At 46.7% G+C, this 25,165-nt stretch overlaps 1 protein-coding gene across 2 annotated transcripts in view; it reads right to left on the bottom strand.

The window, feature by feature from the left end:
* ABTB3 (ankyrin repeat and BTB domain containing 3) overlaps positions 1 to 25,165 on the bottom strand; it is a 323,751-nt gene that overhangs the window by 32,777 nt on the left and 265,809 nt on the right. The window contains exons 5-11 of one of the 2 annotated variants that reach the window (XM_027967688.3): positions 18,270 to 18,435; positions 15,888 to 15,977; positions 13,856 to 13,957; positions 11,790 to 11,883; positions 11,538 to 11,673; positions 10,674 to 10,894; positions 8,784 to 8,962 (exon numbers count right to left, since the gene is read on the bottom strand). In XM_027967688.3, the coding sequence (XP_027823489.1) occupies positions 8,784 to 8,962; positions 10,674 to 10,894; positions 11,538 to 11,673; positions 11,790 to 11,883; positions 13,856 to 13,957; positions 15,888 to 15,977; positions 18,270 to 18,435 (988 nt within the window). The remainder of the gene's footprint in view (positions 1 to 8,783; positions 8,963 to 10,673; positions 10,895 to 11,537; positions 11,674 to 11,789; positions 11,884 to 13,855; positions 13,958 to 15,887; positions 15,978 to 18,269; positions 18,436 to 25,165) is intronic. The other variant, XM_027967689.3, reaches the window with a different exon arrangement.

Genomic DNA, 25,165 nt, shown 5'->3' with positions numbered 1-25,165 from the left:
CAGGAGAGGGTGGGGTGGCTGTGCTGGGACAGATGGGGACACTCTCCTCTGAGTGACACATTTAAACTTGGAGCTTTTAGCTCAAAGGGCCACAAGGCTCAAGCCTCCAGGGCAGCAGGGAATTTTAAAATGTTCAAGTAGTCCACAGGAAGGCAGAAAAAGGAAAGACAGAGAGACCAAACAGAAAACAAAAAGTAAGATGGCAGACATAAGCCCTAAAGTAGCGATAATTGAATATAAAAGGTCTCAATATACCAATTAAAAGAGATTGGCAGAGTGGATGAAAAGCCCAACTATATGCTTGTTATAAGAAAGTCACTTCAAATCTAATAAAACAGGGAAGTTGAGAGTAAAGGATGAAAAAAATATATATCACATGAACATTAATCAAAGGAAAGCAGGAGAGGCTATATTAATATTACAGAATGTATATTTCAGAGCAAAAAAACTAGCAGAAGAGAGAAGGGCATTATAAAATGATAAACGGGTTAATTTACCGAGAAGATGTTGCAGTCCTAACTGTGTATGCACTGAACAATAGATCTGCAAAATATGTGAATCGAAAATTGATAGAACCAAAAGAAGAAACAGACAAATCCACAATCACGGTTGGAGATTTTATTATTCCTCTCTCAACTGATAGAATAAATAATGAGACAGAAAATCTGTAGGATATGGAAGAACTTACCATCATCATCAACCAACAGGGTCTTATCAACAGTTACAGAACACTCCACTCAACAAGGGCAGAAAACAGGCCTTTTTCCTTTGGCCACGCTGCACAGCTTTTGGGATTTAAGTTCCTTGACCAGGGATCTGACGCCCACAACAGTGAAAGCACCAAATCCTAACCACTGGACCACCAGGGAATTCCCAAACCCAGTCTTTTTAAGTGCCATGAAACGTATACCTAGATAGACTATATCCTGGTCCATAAAACCAGCCTCAAAATTTTCGAAGGATTGAAATAATGCAGAACGTTCTCTGACCACAATGGAATCAACCTAGGAATCAATAACAGAAAGGTAAGAGAAAAATCTCCAAACAATTGGAAACTAAATAACACATTTCTAAATAATTCATAAGTCAAAAAGGAAGTTCCAAGGGAAATAAAAAACACGCTGAACTGAATGAAAATGAGAATAAAACACATCAAATTCCATGGTACACAGAGCAGTGCTGAGAAAGATACGTATAATATCAAATGTACATTAAAGAAAAAAAGGAATAGTCTCAAGCTTCTATCTAAAAGATCTGGGAAAAAAATAAAATAAAAAAAATAAAAACCCAAAGAAGCAAATAATAAAGATAATTTAAGACAGAGGAGTAGCAGAGAGAGAAGACACAAACTAACAAATTTGTTCCAAAATTTATATAGAAGGCAAAGAATATGAATTCATTTGGTAAAAGAATAACACGGGAGGAAACAATTTACCCAATTTCAAGATTTATTTTTTAGCTACAGTAATCAAGATCATGTGTGGGGATTTCCCTGACAGCCCAGTGGTAAAGACTCTGAGCTTCTACTGCAGGGGGCAGGGTTTGATCCCTGGTCTGGGAACTAAGCTACAGCATGCCACATGCATGCCACATGGCACGGATCAAAAAAAAAAAAAAAAAGCTGTGGTAATGGTGGACAGACACACAGATCAATGGAACAGAACCGAAATCCCAGGAACAGACTCACACAAATATGCCCAACTGACTTGACAAAGGTGTAAAAGTAATTTGATGAAAGAGTCTTTTCAACAAAGATGCTGGAGCAAGTGAACATCCACTGGCAAAGCAAAAACAAAACAGCAACGTTGATCAAAGTCCCACACCTCATACAAAAATTAACTTAAGATGAAATGAATCACAGACTTAAATATAAAACATGAAACTATAAAGCTTCTAGAAAAAAAATGAGGAGGAGACCTTCAAGATTTGGGCTAGGCAAAGCAGCTGGATGAATCACAAGTTGGAATCTAGATTGCTGGGAGAAATATCAACAACCTTGTAGCTGCAGATGATACCATCCTTATGGCAGAAAATGAAGAGGAACTAAAGAGCCTCTTGATGAGGGTGAAAGAGGAGAGTGAAAAAGCTGGCTTAAAACTCAACATTCAAAAAACGAAGATCATGGCATCCAGTCCCATCACTTCATGGCAAATAGATGAAGAAACAATGGAAACAGTGAGATATTTTATTTTCTTGGGCTCCAAAATCACTGCAGATGGTGACTACAGCCACAAAATTAAAAAGATGCTTGCTCCTTGGAAGAAAAGCTATGACAAATCTAGACAGTATATTAAAAAGCAGAGACATCACTTTGCTTACAAAAGTACATATAGTTAAAGCTATGGTTTTTCCAGTAGTCATGTATGGATGTGAGAGTTGGACCCTAAAGAAGGCTGAGAGCCAAAGAATTGATGTTTTTGAATTGTGGTGCCGGAGAAGACTCTTGAGAGTCCCTTGGACAGCAAGGAGATCAAATCAGTCAATCCTAAAGGAAATCAACCCTGAATATTCATTGGAAGGACTGATGCTGAAGCTCCAATACTTTGGTTACCTGATGAGAAGAGCTGACTCATTGGAAAAGATCCTGATGCTGGGAAAGATTGAGGGTAGGAGGAGAAGGGGGCGACAGAGGATGAGATGGCTGGATGGACTCACTGACTCCAACGGACATGAATATGAGCAAGCTCTGGGAGTTAGTGAAGGACAGAGAAGCCTGGTGCATTGCAGTCCACGGGGTCGCAAAGAGTCAGACACAACTTAGCAACTGAACAACAACAAAGCATTCTGATACTTGATACCAAAAGCAGAATCTCCACAAAAGGAAAAACTAAAATTGGACTTCCTTAAAATTAAAGGCTCTATGAAAGACCCTGTTAAGAGGATAAAAAGATAAGCTACTGAGTGGGAGAAAGAAAGTATTTGCAAGCCATATATCTGACAAGAGACTATTTTCTAGAATTTACAAAGAACTCTCAACATTCAACAGTGAAAAACCAGTTTAATTAGAACACAGGCAAAGGACACAGACATTTCACTGAAGAGCATATACAGATGGCAAAAAAACACATGAAAATATGTTCAACATCATTAGCCATTTAGGGAAATGCAAATTAAAACCACAATGAGATACCACGTACACATCGATCAGAATGGCTAAAATAAAAAGATAGCAATAGCACCAAACAGTGAGAATGCGGAGAAATTTCATTACTCATATTTTGCTGGTGGGAATGTAAAATGGTGCAGCCTGTCTCAAAAACAGTTTAGCAGCATCTTTAGAAACTAAATATGCAACTACCATACAACCCAGCAATTGCACTCCTGAGCATTTATCCCAGAGAAATGAAGACATATTCACATCAAACACCTGTGCTGGAATGTTATAGTAGCCTTATTTGTAATAGCTCAAAACTGGAAACAACTCAGATGTCCTTCAATGAATGAGTGGTTACTAAACTGCAATTGGTCCATACCATAGAGTACTATGCAGCAACAGGAAGAAACAAGCTATCAACACATGCAATGACCTGGAGGAACCCTCAGAGAATTATACTGAGTAAGAAAAACCCAATCCTAAAGTTTCCTACTGTATGATTCCATTTAAATCACATTCTTGAAATGACAAGATTAGAGAAATGGAGACCAGAATAGCAGTTACCAGAGCGTAAAGAGGGAGTCGGGGCAGAAGGATATGAGGGTAGCTTTAAAAGAGTAACATGAAAAAAAGAAAGAAAAAAGGACTCCCTTGGCAGTCCAGTGGTTAAGACTCTGCGCTTCCACTGCAAGGGGCCTGGGCTTGATTCCTGGTCAGGGAACTAAGATCCCCAAGCTGGAAAAAAAAAAAAAAAAAAAAAGAAAAGAAAAAAAAAGAAAAAAAAAAGAGCAATGCGAGGGAGCCTTAGGGCGATGGAAATTTTCTGCACGATGACAGCACCATGTCAGTATCTTGGCTGCGACATTTAACTGTCATTTTGCAAGATACTGTCAGTGGGGGAAGCAAAGTAATCTCTCTGTATGTTTTCCTACAACTGCATGAGAATCTGCAACTGTCTCAAAATAAAAAGTTTAATTTAAAAAGGTAAATTTTTAAAAAGTAGGGAAATAAAACTTAAAAAGTGTACAAGTCACAAGGAGAAAAATAAAGCTGCATAGCCCACATCTCGCCCTTGGCTAAAGTCCCCAGTGGTGTTCTGTTCAGTGCACGTGGAGGAAAACCCCAAATGTGCACCCTGGAGAAAGGCCCCGTGCAGTCTGACTTCACCTCTCATACTTCCTCCTATGTCCCTCCACTTGCAGGTTCTCCAGCACATCAAGCACATTCCCACCAGGAACTTCGCTCCTCCAGGTTCCCGATCCCCGAGTGGAATGCTTTTGCTCCAGGCCTGTGTGTGGCTGGCAGCTCTTCCTCACTTAGGTGGTTGTTCATACACTACCTCCTCTGGGAGACTTTTCTTATCATCCTGTCTAGATTAGACCTTGCCTGCCCCACCCCCCAGAGACTACATCGTTGTCCAAGATCATTGTATTTTTCATAGTGTTTATCTTGCTCTCACCCTCTTTTGCTGATTTATGTCCTGGCTTACTGTGGGTATGCCCCTTCCCTGGACACAGTAAGCTCCAGGAGGGTAAAGAACATCCCACCACTGCTGTAGACTAGTGGGCACTCACGACTGTGGAATGGATAAATGTCCAGAAGAATTATGTATGTATAAATTTATGTATGTATGTATAAATGGCCAGAAGCTCTCTTTAAACAGACCTATTTTTAAACAGTGACTGCATTGTTCTACTCCTAGGGAAATCTAGAGAAACTGAATTCTTTAGATATTTAAAGATAAAATTTAGAAGTGGGGATGGCACTTCCCTGGTGGTTCAGTGGCTAAGACTCCAAGCTCCCAGTGCAGGGGTCCCCTGGTTGATCCCTGGTCAGGGAAGTAGATCCCATATGCCACAACAAAGACTGAAGATCCTGTGTGCAGCCACTAAGACCTGGTGCAGCCAAATAAATAAATGAATAGAAGTGGGAGCAAAAAAGCACACCTGCAACCAGATGTCAAGTAATATCTGACCAAGCGCGTGTCAAAGATGGGGAGAAAGCATCCGCTTCACTTGACAGGATGGCTATGATTCTCTCAGTTGACTGCAAAGTGGATTTATTAAGTTTACAGGAATTCTACATTCTTGTTCACTACTCTGATAGAACCAGATGTTTGTTCACACAGAGCAGCAGACATGATCTGAACAGGAATTTGTTAGTGGAGAGAGCAGGAACAACGCATTGCTACTCATGCCTTCCAAGAGGATACTTTCTGAGGGCAGAGCTTTGCAGCACTTTCTCAACTGTCTGCCATCATCTCTCTCCAGACTTCTGACCACAGGAATATCACTGTGCTTGGAGAATGCTTGACTTGACCCTGTAGCCACCAGAAACTGATCACCTATTTTTTGCCCTCTGTAGAACTGTGGTGCTGGAGAAGACTCTTGAGAGTCCCTTGGACTGCAAGGAGATCAAACCAGTCAACTGTAAAGGAAATCAGTCCTAAATATTCATTGGAAGGACTGATGCTGAAGCTCCAATACTTTGACCACCTGATGCAAAGAACTGAATCATTGGAAAAGACCCTGATGCTGGGAAAGACTGAAGGCAGGAGGAGAAGGGGATGATGGAGGATGAGATGGTTGGATGGCATCACTGACTTGATGGACATGAGTTTGAGTAGGCTCCAGGAGTTGGTGATGGACAGGGAAGCCTGGCGTGCTGCAGTTCATGGGGTCGCAAAGTGCTAGACATGACTGATCGACTGAACTGAACTGAGTCAGTATTAATACCACATCTCCCAAAGTCCCTAACTAAGTCTGTGAGTCTCCTTCTATTTTGTCAGTTGTAATTTCTTCTTAGAGTCCACATGCAAGGGATGTAATACGGTATTTCTCCTCTGAGTTACTTCACTCACTATGGCACTCTCTAGGTCCATCCATGTTGCCACAAACGGCATTATTTCACTCTTTTTAATGGCTGAATAATATTCCATTGTATATATGTACCACGTCTTTATTCATTCGTCTGTCAATGGACATTTAGGTTGCTTCTGTTTTGGGAAGGTCATGTACACACCGCTAGATTTAAAATGGATAACCAACAAAGACCTATTGTACAGCATATGGAATTCTGCTCAATGTAATGTGGCAGCCTGGATGGGAGGGAGGTTTGGGGGAGAATGGATACATGTACACGTATGGCTGAGTCCCTTCGCTATTCACCTGAAACCATCACAACATTGTTAATTGGTTATACCTCAGTGTGAAATGTTTTTGGTGTTAAAAAAATACCACAATTCACCAGTAGGGGTTGCCATTGACCACCCCCATTCCCACCTCTCCCCTGTTAGGGAAAACCTGACTTTAAAAAAACCCCCATTTTGGTTTATTATTTCATGCAGTGAATATACTGGAGGAGGGCATGGCAACCCACTCCAGCATCCTTGCCTGCAGAATCCCATGAACAGAGAAGCCTGGCGGACTACAGTCCATAGGCGTGTAAAGAGTCAGACACGGCTGAAACGACTTGGTACACATGCACGCTGTGAACATACAATGTATTTGCCCATTCTACGTTAATGGGTATTGGAGGTGTTCCCAATTTTTTCCTATCGCAGGAAACACTGCTATGGACACCCTTGTCGTGCACATGTACTCAGTCATGTCTGACTCCGTGATCTCATGGACTGTAGTCTGCCAGGCTCTTCTGTCTGTGGGATTATCCCAGGAAGAATGCTGGAGTGGGTTACCATTTCCTTCTCTAGGGGATCTTTGTGACCCAAGGATCGAACCTGCATCTCCTGCACTGACTGGTGGACTCTTTACAACTGAGCCACCTATTTAATATGGACACTCATATATATACGTTACAGACATAGATGGGCTTTCCTGTTGGTCATACAGGGCAAACCTGACTCTTGAATGTGCCTTTTCCCAGACTGCTGTCTCCTGACCATGAGTGCTCCTGCCCCATCCCTGCCTCCCCCTCCCCTCCAAGATCAGGACAGCTGGACGGAGCAGGCTCTAGTACACGTGCAGGGGTGCGGGTTAGGTCACTTCAGTTGTGTCCAGCTCCGTGTGACCCCACGGATTGTAGCCTGCTGGGCTCTTTCGTCCATGGGAATCTCCAGGCAAGAATACTGGAATGGGTTGCCATGCCCTCCTCCAGGGAATCTTCCCAACCCAGGAACTGAACCCACGTCCCTTAAGTCTCTTGCACTGGCAGGCAGGTTCTTTACCACCAGGGCCACCGGGGAAGCCTGCTCTGGTCCACATCTTCTGCCAAAGGCCCCTCCCTCCTTGCTTTTAGGCCTCTAGCTACTGCTATCAGCTGCTGTGGGTGCTCTTTAGGGGGCCGATTAGTGGTTCAGTGGGACCCAAGGCGCCTGCAGGAATGCTAGCAAGGTTCTGTTTCTTGGTCTGGATGCTGATCACACGAGTAAGTTTGCCTTGTGAAAATTCATTAGACTCCACAGCTATGACCTGGGCACTTTTCTGATGTATGCCGTACTTCAAAATAAATTTACTTAAAAAATCCATAGATTAGGTTTCCTTAATACACAGCATGTCTTAGTAATTTCTGGAATTCCCATTACAGCCCATAGAAGGAAAAACAAACAAACAAACCAAAAACCAATTACAACACCAGACTCTGGGAACAGACCCAGCAACGTTTTTCACTAAGGTGGTCTCTTAGGTAATTTCAGGGCTTATCTATTTATTTCTTTTCAAGCTGGGGGGATGGGTGAGGGCTGAGGGAGAGTTTGGTTTTGAAATGCTTCCAGTGGGTTCTGCTCTTTGTGGAATCGCTGAGGCTCATTACCTGAGGCCTGGCACACCTGCTCCCATTCTGGGTCGAAGTGGGGCTTGACATTAGGCATATATCCAGCCCACAGGGGCCCTTAAGTCTCCGGTGCTAATGAGAATAACTGATGGGACCCACACTGGACTCTGGGCCAGGTGCTCCGAGGCTCAGAAATCAGCCGGATGTGTTGCCAGGGCTTTGCTGTGGGGCTGTCCCCCCACCCTATAGAGCAGGCTGCTCCATACTCCCCTCCCCGCTCTGGCAGGGAAATCCATGCAGCCCTTTTGGTTCAGAGGCCTAATTCCCTGACACCTCACAGCCTCCACTGTCTTAGAAGGACCTGTTGTGCAGGGGTTGCAGCGTTTTCCTGATGCTGGGAACGAAGTGTCAACAGGAACGCAGGGGCCTCTGAAGAACGGGGAGTGAGCCTGAAGGGCTAGGCACGTGCTGTCCTCAGACCTGAAAAGCCTTCTCGGGGCCTGGCTTTCCAGGGACCCCTGTGGGGTCTGCATCCAAGGCAGCTACACTCATTTCCCTCTTCCCCTTGGATTCCCAATGTCCTATGTCCTACTGTCTGTCCAGGCCCGCCCTGGTCTCAGCATCTCAGTGACACCTTCCCCCAACCTTCCCACACTCCTCAGAGCCTTTGCCACACAATTTAACGCTGTTTCACAAGCCACCTCAGATACGCTTGGGCTGTAGCACCCCCACTTTTGTGCAAGTTCCCTGGCCGGAAGGTATCCTTTACTTTGTCCCGTGTGCCCAAGCACCTGGGACAGGACAGGTGCTCAGCAGAGCAGTTGCCTTGCGAGTGGCCGCACAAGCAGCTGTAAGCAGCCAGGGTACCAGACCAGTGACTGCAAGGTTCCCACCCGAGGGGCAGGAGCACCGAGATCAGAACCCCCCAGCTGTGCTCCCTGCCCACAGGAGGCCCTCGTACCTTGCTGGCTTTCAAGATCTCAAACATCAGGGGCAGGCCCTGAGTGACCAGCTCCTCCGTGTACTCTTCCTCCTGAATGGTCTTGAACTCCTTCAACAGGCACTGAATGAGAGGCCTGCGGTGCTGCTGGAAGGCGATCCGCAAAGACTCCAGCCACGTGTGCAGGGTCCACGGGACACCTGGAAGGGGGAGGGCGGGGTGAGGGAGGGGAGGGGAGACAACAACCAGAGGAGAAGGCGTGTTTCTATGTGGAAGCTGGCCTTTCCTGAGGACATTACCAGATCATGAGACCAAGAGACCGCCTTTCATTGCATAGAGTCAGAGCTGTTTTGTTTCTTCTTTCCCAAAGACTTGCAGAAGTTAAAATTAAAGGTCATAATTGGAGTCCGTTAACTATGGGTATCCAGTTCTGCATGCTCCTCGTGTTATTAGGGGCTGCTGCTGCTGCTAAGTTGCTTCAGTTGTGTCCGACTCTGTGCGACCCCATAGATGGCAGCCCACTAGGCTCCCCCATCCTGGAATTCTCCAGGCAAGAACACTGGAGTGGGTTGCCATTTCCTTCTCCAATGCATGAAAGTGAAAAGTGAAAGTGAAGTCGCTCAGTCGTGTCTGACTCTTCGTGACCCCATGGACTGCAGCCCACCAGGCTCCTCCGCCCATGGGAGTTTCCAGGCAAGAGTACTGGAGTGGGGTGCCATTGCCTTCTCCGTATTGGGGACTACAGTTTACAAAGTGTAATCACTGTGTAGAGTATTGAAACTGTAATGCAGACTGCAGCCTTCTGAGTTCTGACCTCTTCCTTCCCCATCCCCTCTGCTTCCATGCCCAGAGCTTTGAGCTGGTGAAACCCACAGTGGACCTCACTGTCAGCTGCTCTGGCCAGGGCGGGCATTTCCATCTGAATATGAAGACACAGGAGGATACTGCTGCCGTGTGCAAAACAACATTTCCATCTTCAGGCACTTCATCAGGTCTTCCTCCCTTAATAGAAACCTCTCCAGCAGCTGATGGCTGTGACTCGCTTCTGCCCCCAACCGTGAGGCTGGGGCACTTGCTACTGCTTATAAATGCACCATTCAGAGTCTTGAGCTTCAGAATCCAGCTACACAGGCTGCCAGGGGAATGGCATAATATCCCCCATACTCAACAGCCACTCTCTGAGAGAGACAGGTTTCCAGAAGAGCACTGGAGGCCTCAGCCTATCCTGACCTGCCACACCCTGTGTTTACAGCCCTTGCTGCACCCTGCTATTTCTGGGCCAGAGCTGGTGCCATTAGCTGGGTGAGGGCTGGACTAGCCTATTCCCCAGATGCATGGAAGAGATGGCCCTGGGCTAGCCTGCTCAAGGGAGAGACACCCAATTTTCCCTTGGGCATGGCTTTGCTCCTATAGTAGGGGGAACCCCCCTAGGGACGGGATGCCCTCATCCTAGCTGACGCCAGCAGCTGCTTCATGGATCTGAGTGCTCTCAGGCAGCGATTCTCCAACCACTGGGAACCACCTGGGATGATTGTTAAATATAAAGATTTCCAGCCTTTATCCATCCAGACCCTCAACAGCAGAGCCTCTGGGTGTAGGGCCTGGCAATCTGTATTCAGACAAGCTCCCCAGGTGATTCGGATTCCTAACTCAGGGTCCAGGGTTTGGGAATCGTGGAAGGGTGGCCTGAGGGTGGGTTTCTGGGGCCGGCAGAATGCTGCTGTCTATGGGGACCATGTGGGGCCTTAGCCCAGAAGTGCTCCAACCAGCAAATGAGAAGTTCCCTGAGCTGCAAGGGGTGTGTGCACAGGGGTGTGTGCATGTGCATGTGTGTGCGCACGCACATGTGGGCATGTGACCTGGAGCTGGGTGGAGGCACCGTGCCCAGCCGTGGAAGGCCCCCAGACTGACCTATGCTCCTGATATCAATTGTGACATCCACGTAGCCATGCTCAGCGCTGTGATACATGGCCTCCCTCAGGGCTCTGAGTTTGGCCTTGCTGTTGCGGCTGGCACACAGGGGGGGCGGGGCTGTCTCCGCCAGGTCAGTCCCCTCAGCCAGAATCTCCTCCAGGGACAGGATATCACTCTTCTCCTTCTCTGGCTGAGCGAGCAGTTTGCGGAACACATTCCTGTCAATCATAAACCCAGAGAGGAAGACACTCAGAGATGCAAGGGCTGTGCCAGGGTGGGGGCGGGGCGGGGGATGTGGGGAACCCTCTCAACTTGGGACAAAAGAAGGATGGGACAACTCTGGAGTGGTGGTTTCAGAGGTGTGACCAGGGCACTACCTGTTGAGGCTGGAGGAGATGGTGGGGTGGGACTGGCTGCGTTTCCTTGAGGATGACTTGGGCTAAGTGCTTTCACCAAATATCTAGAAGGTTCTAGAACTCTGCCCTTTTAAGTCTGCCTACACTCCCCCCATGGTGAATTTGCTTCGCTTGGGGTTACACGTAGTAAAATCGGATGGGGTAAATCCTGAAGGAAATGTAGATGGGAAGTAACCAAACATGAGAGGTTTTATTATTCTTTAAATGGATTCTTCTTAGGTCATGACAGGTGATGTGATGAACTCTGACCAACACTGGCAAAGAGTGACGTCTGTGAGATGAAAGCCGGTTGGGGAAGGACCCGTGGACGTGCAATATGTGAAGCTGGCCAGGCCTGGACTGCCTCTGGGCCCCACATCCAGAGATGCAGTGAGTCTGGGGTAGGCCTGGGAATCTGCATTTTTAACAAGCACCACTTGGGACCTCATGGCCCATCCTAGCCTACCTGTGTCCATGGGCTGCGGCCTGGCTGAAAGAGTTCATATCACCCTGGGGGGTGGTAGAAATTCCATTCCTGTACATGGTTCCTATCAAGGGGTCCGCGCCTCGCTCCAACAGCAAACTAACCAGTTCAAAATTTCCTGCAAGCCCAGAGAAGGGGGTTTGATAAGAGAATCAAGCAAACACACAGTCACAGACACATCAAGGGACGGGGTGCTGGAGCCCCTTGGCTGGGACGAGCATCAGAGACTCTTACCTACGGCGGCTGCGAGCTGGAGGGGCGTTTCTGAGTAGTTCTCCTCGCCGTGCTCCACAGAGCCCTCCACCTTGGCCCCGGCGTCCAGGAGGAGCTGTGGAGGCAGAGTGGCCATTGAGATGTTTAAAGGACACGCCAGGAAAAGCTGGTGGAAATCAGTGTGGTGCCAATGTTCCTGCTCTCCTCTGGGTCCATGACCACGTGCACAGGGGGAGGGCGACTGCACCTCAGAGGGTGAACTGGGAGCCTCTCACATCTCCCAGGGCCTCAGACCACTCAAATCGCTCAAACTGTGGTCCACGGACAGTAGCATCAGCATCCCCGGGGAGTTTGTTTGAAATGCTGGTTCTCAGGCTTCACCCCAGAACAAATGATTAGAATCTGCATTTCAACAAGCTCTCCAGGTGATTTCTATGTACATTAATGTTTCTAGAAGCACTGAGCTAGAATTTCGTGGCACCACACTGCTAGAGAACTTCCTCTGGGGATCAGTGACAAAAAGCCTCAGAATATTAGAGAGGTCTCTTAGAACCATAGAATCTTAAAAGTTCTGAAGGACTTTGGGGATCACTGGGCCAACCGGGATAAGAATCCCTTCTGGAACATCCTAGAAACTCAGCTCAGCAAATGCTGAGCCTCCTGGCCAGCAAGATCAGTGAATAAAGTGGCAGAATGAGCTTCCAGGAGTGCTGCTGCATATGACTCCATTCTGTGCATTCTTTAAGATATCTGGGCTTCCTAAAAATGGAGATTCTGTTCATGCCGGATCTCACAGTGAATGAGCTGTCAGCACTGCTGATGTAAATGAGGGGGTAATGCCTATTTTACCTGCACAGGACTACCTGAGGGCATAGTCAGGAGGGGCTGCCTACTTGGCATTCCGTCATGTGTGCACCTGCAGCAGAGAGGTGACCTGACTTCCCTTTGGCTTTGCGTGGCTGCCCACTGCTCTTATTCCTGATTTAAAGGCTGGGGATGCCACTGCACATTAAGGGATGTTATTTGTATCCACTAGGCCACCCTCCAACCCCTTCTTTCTTAGATTCCTCTACTAGGACTGGGCTGGTCATGATGTTCTACAGGAAGAAGTCAGCTCTTGGTGTGACATGTCACACGCTCAACCTCCTGAAACAGGCCTTTGATGTGTGTTGAGGATTCCCATGACCTAGGAAACAATAAAGGATTCCTATGAAACTCCAAGATTGCTGAGGGGTCCCTGACATCCTATTTTCTGCTCTGTGTAATTCTAAGAGGCTTGGAGCACATAAAAGGAAAGGAGTTCCTGATGTATCTGAAACTCAGCATTCACTATGGGGCCAGATGTGGTCAGGGAACTGGGGGGGTTGGGGTGCCAATCTCTTTTTTTCCAATGAAGTAAAGTTTTAAGATCTAGAATGAACCGAGTTTAAGATCTAGAATATACTGGATGGCTGTCCATTGAACACCAACTCTACAACAACCAGAAATGGTGAGGGCAAAACAACTTATGTGCCCAAAGGATCTTGGATGAGGACATCTCTCCATATTCGGGTACCTGCTCCAGAAGACACACATGAAGACCCTACCCTAGGCCTCTTATGTGGGATTCTCCATAAGTGGGATCCAAGCAAGTGTCATTTGGAATCACTCCCTTGGCAGCTCGGCTGCTTCTTTCCACGGTTGGAAACCTCTAGACTCTGTGCAAACACTGGGGTCACACCTAAGGGAAGTTTCTAAGGTCTCACACCAGCCATGTCTTAGGTTCACGTTATGACAAGTGAAAATGAACAAATCCACAAAATCATAGCTCAGGCCCCACCCTTGAGCCACTGGGAACAACTTGGTAGGTTTGCCACTCTGTGTGTAAGGCTGCATGTAGGTATGTGATCAGTTCATATTGGTTAAAGCCAGGCCATATAGATCATTCCACATAGTATTTTCATTCATATAATATGAATGTGCTGTATTTCATTGCAATTAACCAATATGAATCTCTGGGGGAATAGGCATGCCGGGAGAGGTACAGATTTGCGTAATGAAAGAGGTACAGTTAAAGGTCAGATGTGGATAGGGAAATACGTTAATACCTGAACTACAGGAATATGTCCATGCAACACAGCAAAGGTCAGAGCCGTCCAATGGCGGGTCTCGGGGTGGACGGATGGATATTTATGAGGAGTACTGACAACCTATAAACAAATCGAAATCATTTTCAAAATGTGACCTTCAAAACACTTAGACTAGCAAATCTGACCTATCTGTGGCTGGGCACGCAGGCTAGAGATGCACAGAGGATGTCCTGGAAGGCACCTTGGGCAACGCTGGAGACATACAGGGTAGTGACTTTATATCCTCTGTACGCAACAAAAACTCCTTTGCTGCTCATTAGAAGAGAGTTAAATGGGTGACTGCTGACTGCCTCTAAGGAGTCTTGAAGAAATTGTAATGGTGGCTACAATGAACCAGCTCCCCTGCCTGTCTGCTCTTCCTGCTTAAGGGAGGGCGGGCTTCTGAGAGCTATAGGATGTCAGGTGAGGCCGCCACCATCACATCCACATCTTTAGGGGAAATTCTCGGCAGTGGCAAACCCCACACAAGGGGAGGTCTGCTTTGAGCTTCCAAGTCAAGCAAGACCACCTCCCATCTGATGGAGGAAGATCACTGCCTGGTCACAGCTCCTCCCACACTGTCCTCATTTCATGCTTCTGCTGGCTTCCTGGTTGACAAGGATGCTCATGCTACTGGAAACCTAGGCACAAACCTTTCTTGGGCATGAATGAGAAATCTGATATTGGTCTTCCCACATGGGGACCTCAAAACACCACAGACCAAGAGACAGGCTGCAGGACAGTGGACAGGACAGGCTAGGGTCCTGCAGCATGGTCTGTCACCCACCCACGGCTTTTCTTCTAAACATTCCCGGGGCCATACAACTGTGATGTCTGCTGCTTTCAGAAGAGTTGAGTTCTCTAACCACTGGCTAGGCGAGGACCTTGAGCTGGGAGCTATGGGATGGGCTAGAGGACCAGAGACCCAAAACTGAGGAGCTCGTGCAGGGATGTGCATGGTGCTTGGGGATTCATATCAGGGAACAAAAACCCCCAATACTTGAAAACCTATAAGATCCCAGATGGTCTTGGATCCCAAACCATGCCTACTGCCTGATTTCCTCAGATGAATATAAAGCAATTTTTTTTTTTTAAGCACAGTACTAAGACTACAAGAGCATCTAATTTTGAACTAAAAAAAAAAAGTTTTCTGGAGTGGCTGAGTTAGGACTTCAGCAAGTCCATCAATCTTCCCAACCTCGGAACTGCTAGAAGAAAGTCAGTTGCCTTATGTTTCTTTTTTGTGAGAGTGGGTCTTAAGACAGCATAGAATATGTTCAAGAAGTACAATTTCACCTATCATAAGCCCTGAGGGGGGCACCAATATTAACTGAATTCCAAACTGATGCTCCTCTATATTTATTTCTGATGGCGTGATTATTCTCCCATTTCACAAAGGGGAACACTGTGGCTCAGGAAGGTGAAACCACTTGCCCAAGCAGAAAAGCAAGTTACTAAGATGCAGCGGTTTCAGAATCTGAAACCACGTATCAAATTCTAAAGCCTGTCGGGGCACGCTTTCCACTATGTCACATGGCCTCGAGGAAGCTCAGCAATTAGCTTTGAGACCCGTGGCTTCAGCAGGCCAACCAAGTGGGCCAATCAGGATTCGGTGAGGGAGGGTGGAAGATCTGGGGGTCACAGGGGATGTGGACCAGCTTTGTATTTGGCAGTGGGAAGGGCTGGTGGTTCAGGAGAGCTTTCTCTGTCGGATCCCAGGAGGAATGGAGCAGTGGGAAGGATCAGAGACTCGGTATTGCTGAGCCAAGGGAAAAGTTAGAGCTCTGTGCAGCCGCACGGGTTGTTTTAAAATGAAAAATACTTGCAGGCAGCTTCTTGGAGTCTGGTTGGGCTGGGGCCTCAGGATGGAGGAAATCCAAAAGCTTGTCTGACCTATTTGCTGGACTGAGCACCCTCAGTGGTGGCTCTTGAGAGATAAAGCCCCCCCTCTTTGCTTGCCTTCCCCAGGGACTGCCAGGCCCAGGGGCCCTGCAGCCCTCTGCACCCTCACCTCCACATTCAGGTCAGCTCCGGCATCCAGCAGCATCTGAACCATTGCCTCGTCCCCACGGACACAGGCGTACATCAGGGGGGTCATGCCCTGCGGTGAGTTAAAAACCAGAGAACGGAGAAGGTTTACAAGGTGGTTGTGTCACTCGACAATAACAAACGGAAAATCTTACTCATGTGAAAGAGACTATGCTTGTTCTCCGAATCTAGCATTCTAAAGTAAATGTACAGCTTTACAATCCTCAATATTTTGAAAACCAACATGGAAGCAAGAAGAAAAACATAAATTGTCTTTTTTTTTTTCCATTTATCTGGGCTTAAGTTGGAGGATTTTGTTTGCGTGTCTTAGGGTGCAACAGATCTAAGAGTGTTTGCTAAAACAAGTGGCTGGTTTAACTGAAACCTCTTAGGAACTTTCTGGATTCTGTAATATCAGCCCTAAGCTATCTGATTGGTAAATCCTGTTTCCACGGCATTTTCTCTCTCAGGATTTAACAAGTGTCGTCTTTGCTCTATACAGCCTGCTGGTCAGTGTCAAATGAAATTGGTGCCTCTGAATATGACCCCAGCACTCTATCTGTAAATGACGTTATCATTTACAAGTAAAAGGCAAGCGAATGAGGAATGGTTTTCAGGAATTCCATATCTGCCCATGATTCCTGCTTATTACAAAGTACCATAACCAATAGGAAGTAAGGGGTGGATTTTTCAATAAACAGTGCTGTGAAGAAAGCTATGTGGGAAAATGTTCAAGTTAGAGCCTTATCTCATACCAAATCATTTACAGTTTGATTAGAGATGTAGAGAAAAAAAATTAAAACCAGAAAAGACATCTAACTGAATCTGTTTCTGAAAGGTATGAAAGTAATGGAAGAAATCACAAAAGAAAGTCTTGACAGCATTGAGGATGTAAGATTGAAAACATAAACAAAATTAAGAGGTAAACAATAAATTGAGACATTTGTGTCACATTATCACAAAGGGTTATATGCCTAATATGTAAAGAGGGCTTTGAAATAAAGAAGAAAATCAATTAAGCTCTAATGAAAAACAAGCAAAAGAAAGTAAAAGATTAACAGGGTACACATAAATAGTTGGAGAGTGTGTACAAGGAAACAGCCTCTGAGGAAGTAATTTGAGATTGAAGACCTTAAGATAAATTGATGCATTTGAGCAACTATTTCCACGTCAAAACATTTCTCTAATGAAATAATCAGATTTGAGCAAAAAGTTGAGTAGTGAGTATGTCTCTCTCAGTACTATTGATTTAAGTAATTAGAAACAATCCAACAACTGAATTATGTTTAACTGAACAAATAATATGACCACTTTGTTAGTTGCTCATTCATGTCTGACTCTTTGCGACCCCATGGACTGTAGCCCCCCAGGCTTCTCTGTCCATGGAGTTCTCCGGGCAAGAATGCTGGAGTGCATTGGCGTTTTCTTCTCCAGAGGAGCTTCCTGACCCAGGGATCGAACCCAGTTGGCCCACATTGCAGGCAGATTCTTTACCATCTGAGCCAATGTATCCATTTGAAGTGATTTTAAAGAGAACATGTAACGATATTACAAAGTATCTTTAATATAAAAAACTGAAAAAAGAAAAAATATAATAAATCCCTGGTTTTTTTTTTTTTTCAATAATGTGTGTGTGTGTATTAGGGCTCCGCTGGTGCTGCTCAGGAAAACTGCTAGCTCATACCGCTTCTCTGGAGTTTGCTGCATGAGCCGCTCACGTGAGAGACAGCTCCATCTGTCTTGTGATTTCCCATCTGGGGCTAACGTTGAAAGCTGCTGTTTGTTTCCTCCACACATGACATCTTCACCCACATGGGGACATCTCCCCAATAGACATACAAGGTCTCTGGACCTCACTTTTAGGGGTTTGGGAGATGGCTGACTAATTCTGAGGCGTCTCCTAGGGTCCTTCAGAATGACTTCTGTGTATCTTAAACATATCCTGAAAGTTTGGTGAAAATCTGCTTGGATTAGTTCCATGATGCACTAAGAGGCCGGCAGAGAACTAATTTTAACCATGCCGGAAAAAGGACTTGAAGGACACATGCTAAATATAAATGATAGTTATTTGGATGATGGCATTATTTCCTCTCTGGAATAAGTCTATTTTTCTCTATTTTCCATTTCAGCTGCAATGATCACGTGAAACTTCTATAAAGATGAACAAGGATACTTTTATAAGATATTTCAAAAACTTAAAAAATAAAAACTAAGGGAAAAAACCCAGTAACAACAACAACAAAAAAATCACCCTTCATCACCAGTAGAGGGAGCCTCTATTCAGTGCCTGCTGTTTCCCTCTTGCCCTAGGGCGGGGCATATGGTGGAGGTGGGGTGGCTATTCAGACATTGGGAGGGCCCATACCTGTTCGCTCATGGTGTTGATCCCATCGGGCCCCAGGAGAGACACTGCCTGCTTCACCAGGTCCGTCCGCCCACAGTTCAGCATCCGGAAACCCAGGTCCTGCTTAAACTTGGCTTCGATGGCCACTGCGTCCAGCTTCCGAGAGGCGCAAAAGCAGTCGTCGGCCCTAAGGAAGGAAGAGACGGTCAGGTGGGTGCAGTGGCTTCACCGGGGGCTGGTCCCTGGAGAGCACAGACTTAGGAAGCACCAAGGAGACTTTCCATTTGCTGTTCATGTCACTTGCTCGTTTCTAGGTTCCAGTTCCTGGATAAGGGCATGGCAACTCACTCCTGTATTCTTGCTTGGAGAAACCCATGGACAGAAGAGCCTGGTGGGCTACAGTGCATGGGTCACAAAGAGTCAGACACAACTGAAGCGACTTAGCACACACACAGGCTCCAGTTAGAATACAGACATCTCTTGATCCTTCCTCCTTTGTAACTGATGCTTGGCCGTGTCTCTCCTCTGTTCCCACAGCATACTGAGCTACGAATAATCATGGCTAATATTTACTGATTGTATACTCTGGGCTAGGCTCTCTGGTATAGTCTTTACAGGAGTTAATTCGTTTACTCCTGTACTCAGCCTTAGGTAAGCACTATCATCACCCGCGCCTTTAACCATGGGAAACAGACACAGATACGGGACTCATCCAAGGCTACACAGCCAACAAGCAGGGGAACTGGGATGCGAGCCCAGGACAGTCTGTGGAGAGCTGGCCTGGGCACCTACTGTGTCACCCTGTCCCCTCATCACAGCTCATACTATTTGCCTCTTTCCTTGTCTAAATTCTCCTCCAGGCTGGGGACTTTTGAGGGCAGAGACTCTGTCTAACAAGTCTCTGCATCCAGTCCAGACAGCACGCAGTATGTGGAGGTGTTAAAAATGTTAGCTGAATGGACACAGAAGGCCTGGAGTCTCTGCTTCCAAAGTGGAAGCATGGCAGAGAAATGGCCGGATGAAATAAGAGTCCTAGTGGCAATATGCACCAGCAAGTAATCGAGTGAGGCAGAGGGAGCCAGCTTAGGGAAGTGTCAGGAGGAGAATCAGGGATTGAAGAAAGGGGTACAAATTCTACTTGTAAAGGATGTCACCTTTTTCTCATGGTGAATTTTCAAATAAAATGACCAAGCATTTACTGAGTGCCTGTTTGCAAGAGGTGCACAAGGTCCGGAAGGACGGAGGGCACAGGCCCTGGTCACGGGGGTGCCTCGTGGCAACTGCAGTGACAGATGATCAGAGATGTGCACCAAACAGAACCGAGGGGATCCAGCAAGGCTTCCTGGGGGGGCACCCTGAGATGTGTCTTAAATAAGGAGAGAGAAGGACAGAGTGTAGGAGAACCTGGAGCAGGGCTTGTCTGAGTAAAGGTGTGGACATGAGACGTGGTGGGCTACAGGAGCTACCTGGAGGTTTTAGTGTTTTTGAGGCATAAACTGTCAGGCAGAGGGCCAGGAGCTGAGGGAGGGGCACTTTACTTAATCCTAAGACTATTCTTAAGAGCCACTGAAGGTTTCTAAGCAGGCACAGGAGTGATGTGGTTGGAAGGCCAACTCTGGGAGAGAGTTGAGGATGAATTTGAGGGGAGCTGGCCCTGGAGGTGGAGAGATGTGTTAGAGCTAAAAGAACCAGCTGGATGGAAAGAAGTCACTGCTCAAGCAGGAAGTGACAGAGGCTGAGTGCAGGCTGGGAGGAGCAGAGGACGAGGATTTTGTCTTCTGTATGAGCAGGCACCCATTTCTCATATGATGGCCCTTGTCCCGAGGCTGGTGAATTCTATGCCCTGCATCAGCAGGAGTCAGCACTGGCACGGACCCCTTCATATTCTGGGGGCAGATACTCAGGAAAGGAGCCAGGGGTTCAGAATTCCTGGTTCTAGTCCTGCCTCTAACTAATCCACTTTGTCGCAAGAGGAATGGTTAAGTTTGCCAGGGAACTTTCGTTTTTATTCTTGGGAGAAATGAGAGGAAGTATTGTTCTGAGAGTTTGTGGCACTAAGGCTCCTCTCAGTAGGGCTAGGACCTGGGGGAAAGAACCTGGGGCATGAAGAGGACTCCAGAGGGAGTCCTAGGAATCGAGCGAGATGGGTGTGCCCTTGGCCGTTCACTGGGTTCCTGATCTATCCCTCATTTCAGCTGGCAAAGGAACCTTGGAGGAAGGCTGTCCTGAAAAAGGAACCCAGTATAGATGATGGTAGGGCTCTTAGAGGACACTAGGAGTTTGCTTCTGGCCACCAGAGGGAGCTGATGCAGTGAAGATGGAGTCCAGAGAAAGGAAGCTAGGTATTGACCTGGGGTCTAGTCTGCACACAGGCCTCAGGGACTGGGCGTCACGCCAGGCCTCCAAGGGCCTATTTGTACGAGAGCCCTGGGAAGAACTAAGAAAGGTATTGGACTTGGACCCAGACTCTGGACTCCAAGATTAAGACTTTTTCATGGCAGGTGGGGGAGCCAAGACCACCCCGGTTGGAAGACTTTCCAGGGAAGCCCGAGAGCTCCCCAGGTGTGGGTGCGGGAGGGCTGAAGATGCCAAGTCTGGCTTTAGGCCATGGCATCAGCACCCACGATGAGAAATTCTAGGGCACAGAATGGGGCTGTGGGCTAGGGTGTCTTAGTCCAGTTCATGGGAATTTGGACCTGGGATTCTTACAGCTAACGTGGCCAGATTCAGCAAATAAAAATACTCTTGCAAATACTGAGCAAATTGAACTTTAAAAAGAAATCTGGGCAAGGGTAGAGCCATGTGCTGTGACTTGAAAAGAACAGGAAATGAGATCATGGACCCCACCAAAGTGTAGACAGAGGGAGGGGTGATGCTTGGTGTGGCAGTGGGCTTTATCTAAGGGGCACATGTTCCCCACACATTGGTAAAGGCAGACACTTTGGGCAAAATGAACAGGACAGAGAGAAGAGGGTTAGATCCTGGGGCACACTTCACAGAAGCTTCCAGAAAGGGAGAGGTGGGGCCTGCAGGTGCTATACTGAGGTGTCTGGAGCCCCGAGGGGGATGTGTGTGCATATCTCAGGGAGAGGGTATCTGATCTGACTAACGGTAAGGAAAACCTTTCTTGTAACAGACCACTGTCTAACTCTGGAAGAGGTTGCTTTGTGAAATCTTGGGGAGCAAAGATGCTGTGAATTGTCACCATCACTGAATTTGCAATTTTCTCTCCTGTCTGTATTTGAGGCCCTTCTGCTCTCCTCAGTGCCTGATTGCCTCTCTTAAATAAGCACCTTTTTTTGTTTTTTTTTGAATCAAGCTAAATTCCACATGACTGGATGAAGGTTACTGAGGTGCGTCCTGTGAGTGGGCACCAGGAGGGGAGCTTATGGAAAGACACAGACACCACCCCATGTTCATGGAGCTCCCAGACTGGTAAAGTAATCATTCCAGGAACATTAGAAGTGTTTACCAGCTACAGAGGTCCTTGATTTTAATTAGAAAGAGAGAAATGGCAAGAAAATTACTGTCGCTAAGATGATGATGATAATTGTTGTTACAAGGAGCCAACATTTACTGGATACTTACTATTGAAATCTGAGCTCTTTCCATGTATTAACTCACACAACCAGCATGACAATGTAGGTGCTCTTGGGGGCCCTGTTCCAGAGATAGGGAAACTGCCCAAGTCATAGAGCTGGTAAGTGACAAGTCGGGAGTTGACCAGGCTGATCTGAGCCCTCAGCCCGACGCTGGCACTTCTCTGTCATGCTGGCATGCTCACACATACAACTGCCTACTGGACCAAATAGCTTCAATGGCTTTCAGACCCTCAAACTGAGCATGTCCCAAATGGAACTCTGTATGAACATCTGTCCACACCCACTCTCCATCCTCATCCTCCTGTCATCCCACCTCCACAAAAGGCATCATTGCCTACCCCGGCACTCTGGCTAGAACCTCCTCTCATTCCCATATCCATCCCATCAACTGTTAATGCTGCCACTCAAATCTCAGACCCCAAATCCGCTCATTTCCCTCCACCTCCACCTCTCATACCCTGGTTCTAAACACCAGCATCTCTTGCTTAGAGGTCGTAACTTCAGTTCTATGAAAGTGCTTGTAAGACAGAGTCTTTTCAGGTCTGGGCATATTTTTAAACCTCAGGTCTGTGATATTCTAGACAGTTGCTGACAAACAAGGACTGTTGAGCACAAGCATAGACATAAGAATTTATCTTTCAGGCTCAGAATATGACAGAGTTTTGGCTTGGGTCATTAGCATGGCAGGACTGGAAAGGGACAGTTATTTAGGTTTTTATGTATTGGAAAGTTGTCTTTTGAAATATCTCAGTAAAAGTTGTCCATGTGATTTAATTTGTCACACACACACAAAAGCACTTTCATTCTTCTCTTTATCTGAACCAGTCTCTCACACAAGTTGAGAGTGAGCTTAAAACATCTACGGGGCAATTCCTTGGAGGGCCAGTGGTTAGGATTCTGGCACTTTCATTGCCAAGGGCACGGGTTCAATCCCTGGTTAGGGAACTAAGATCCCACAAGCTGCAGGGTGAGGCCAAAAAATTAATTGAAAAATGTTGGAAGGGCCATGTTCTGTCTCCGCTTAACATCTTTCAGTGCCTTCCCATGTACCGAGAATAGACTCAGCTCCCCAAGCACAGCCTGCCAGGCTGCGGGGTACTGGACCCGACCTGCTCTCCAACACTCCCCTTCTGCCTTCACTCTCACTAGCAACTCGTCTCTCTCTTCTGTCCCTTCAACTGGCCAAGGCCCTTCCCAGTTCGAGGACATTACTTGCGTAGTTCCCTCTTGCTAGAATGCCCTTCCCCTGGCTCTTTGCAGGCCTGGATCCTTCTTGCTCCTCAAGTGTGAGCTTGGATGTTCTGTCCAAAGGACGTCTTCACTGACCATCTAAAGGAAGGTAAATTTCTCTCCTATCTTTACACACCTCAGCTCCAGGCCAGTTTCATCTGTCTCCTTGTTAGCACCTTTCACAGCCTCTGACTGTTTTATTGATTTATTTTTTCACTTTTTAATAAGCTTTTTTTTGGGGGGGCACACTTTTTAAATTAATTTTTTTGGCCACCCCGTGCGGCATGTGGGATCTTCTGACCAGAGATCAAACCCATGCCCCCTGCATTAGAAGGTGGAGTCTTAACCACTGGACCACCAGAAGAGTCCCTGGCACACTTGAAAAAAAACCTTTTTATTTTATAACGGAGAATAGATGCTATGGACTTTCCTGGTGGCTTAGGGCTAAGAAAACCCACCTGCCAATGCAGGAGACACAGGTTCCATCCTTGGCTCAGGAAGACGCCCTGGAGAAGGAAATGGCAACCCACTCCAGTATTCTTGCTGGGAAATTCCATGGACAAAGGAGCCTGGTGGGCGACAGTCCATGGAGTTGCAAAAGAGTTGAACATGATTCAGTGACTAAACAACAGCAACAATAGCTGATTAATAAAGTTGTGATAGTTTCAGGTGGACAGCAGAGGGACCCAGTCATACATATACACCTATCCGTTCTTTCCCAACAGCTTCCCTGGTGCTTCAGTTGGTAAAGAATCCTCCTGCAATGCAGGGGAAGATCCTCAGGCTGGGGAAGATCCCCTGAAGAAGGAAATGGCAGCCCACTCCAGTATTCTTGCCTGGAAAATCTCATGGACAGAGGAGCCTGGTGAGCTACAGTCCATGGGGTCTCAGAGTTGGACACAACTTAGAGACTAAATCGCCACCACTACCACCATTCTCCCTCAAATTCCCCTCTCATCTGGCTGCCACATAACATTAAGCAGAGTTCCCTGTACTATACAGTAGGTCCTTGTTGGTTATCCATTTTAAATACAGCAGTGTGTACCTGTCCATCACAAACTCCCTAACTATCCATCCCCACCGTGAGCAGGTCAGCTTCCTGAGGGCAGGACCACGTCTATCCTATGATCTGTTGTATCCCCAACAGTGCCTGAAGCCTCATGGCACTAACTGATGGGTGATCCACCCATGAACCACAGTTCGTTCTTAAGAACAGACCCCAGGAACCACCTGTTCATCAAGAATCCCTTGGTCATGCAAAATAAGTAATTGTTTTGGTTACTGAATTCTGCTAGCCCATGCAGGCAGGCAAACTGAAGCAGGTAAGAAACAATTACCATAAAGGTCTATGAAAACATGACTTTCTGTTCACTGGGTTTGTTAGAAAATTTAACTCTGCAAAATCTTAATTCCTGCAGCATTCCTGTACACACAACTCAGAGCTCCATTTACTCTTTCTGGAAAGTCTCTGAGGGATTGGTCCTAGAAGGACCAGCAGGTCCCCCTGTGACCTGGACAAATGTGCATGCCTGCCCACGTGCAGGATTTATTTATGTAGAAGTCTACTAAGCCAGTCGCCTGGGGCTTTACCAGAAGGTAATCAACCCTGTGGTTTTCCCTTTGAGTGACTTTCAGTGATGCCATACAAATCTGATCAGTTTAAGTAAGAGGTCAGCTACCAAGGTGGTCAGTTTCTCTGATTTCTCAAGGGCCCCGGCCCCAAGAGACTGGGTCAGTATTTCCCACCACTTCAGGAACATGACTTCAGAAAGATGTTTTCCAGGAGGCTTGTAGGCCTAAGGACTGCAGTTAATTGCACTGCCTTTTCTCCTCTGGGAAGGAGGCGGTATCGAGGCAAGAGCTGATACATTCTGCTGATATCTTTTTTTTTTTCCCCTTGATGCACTCCAATTAACAGATTCAAGCTGGTGAAGCCTCAGACACATTTTATTCATTTACTAGTTTTAACGCTAGCATAGAGGTTCCGAGCATGACCTCTGGTTTTTCCCAGCTCTACTATTTAGCAGCTACTTGATCATGGGGCAAGTTATTTAACCTCTGTGTTGTTCAGTTTTCTCATCTGTA

The sequence above is a fragment of the Ovis aries genome, chromosome 3, assembly GCF_016772045.2.
Source record: "Ovis aries strain OAR_USU_Benz2616 breed Rambouillet chromosome 3, ARS-UI_Ramb_v3.0, whole genome shotgun sequence".
Lineage (NCBI taxonomy): Eukaryota > Metazoa > Chordata > Mammalia > Artiodactyla > Bovidae > Ovis > Ovis aries.
The sequence above is the reverse complement of the archived record's forward strand: the minus strand, read 5'-3'. Positions and strand labels throughout refer to the sequence as shown.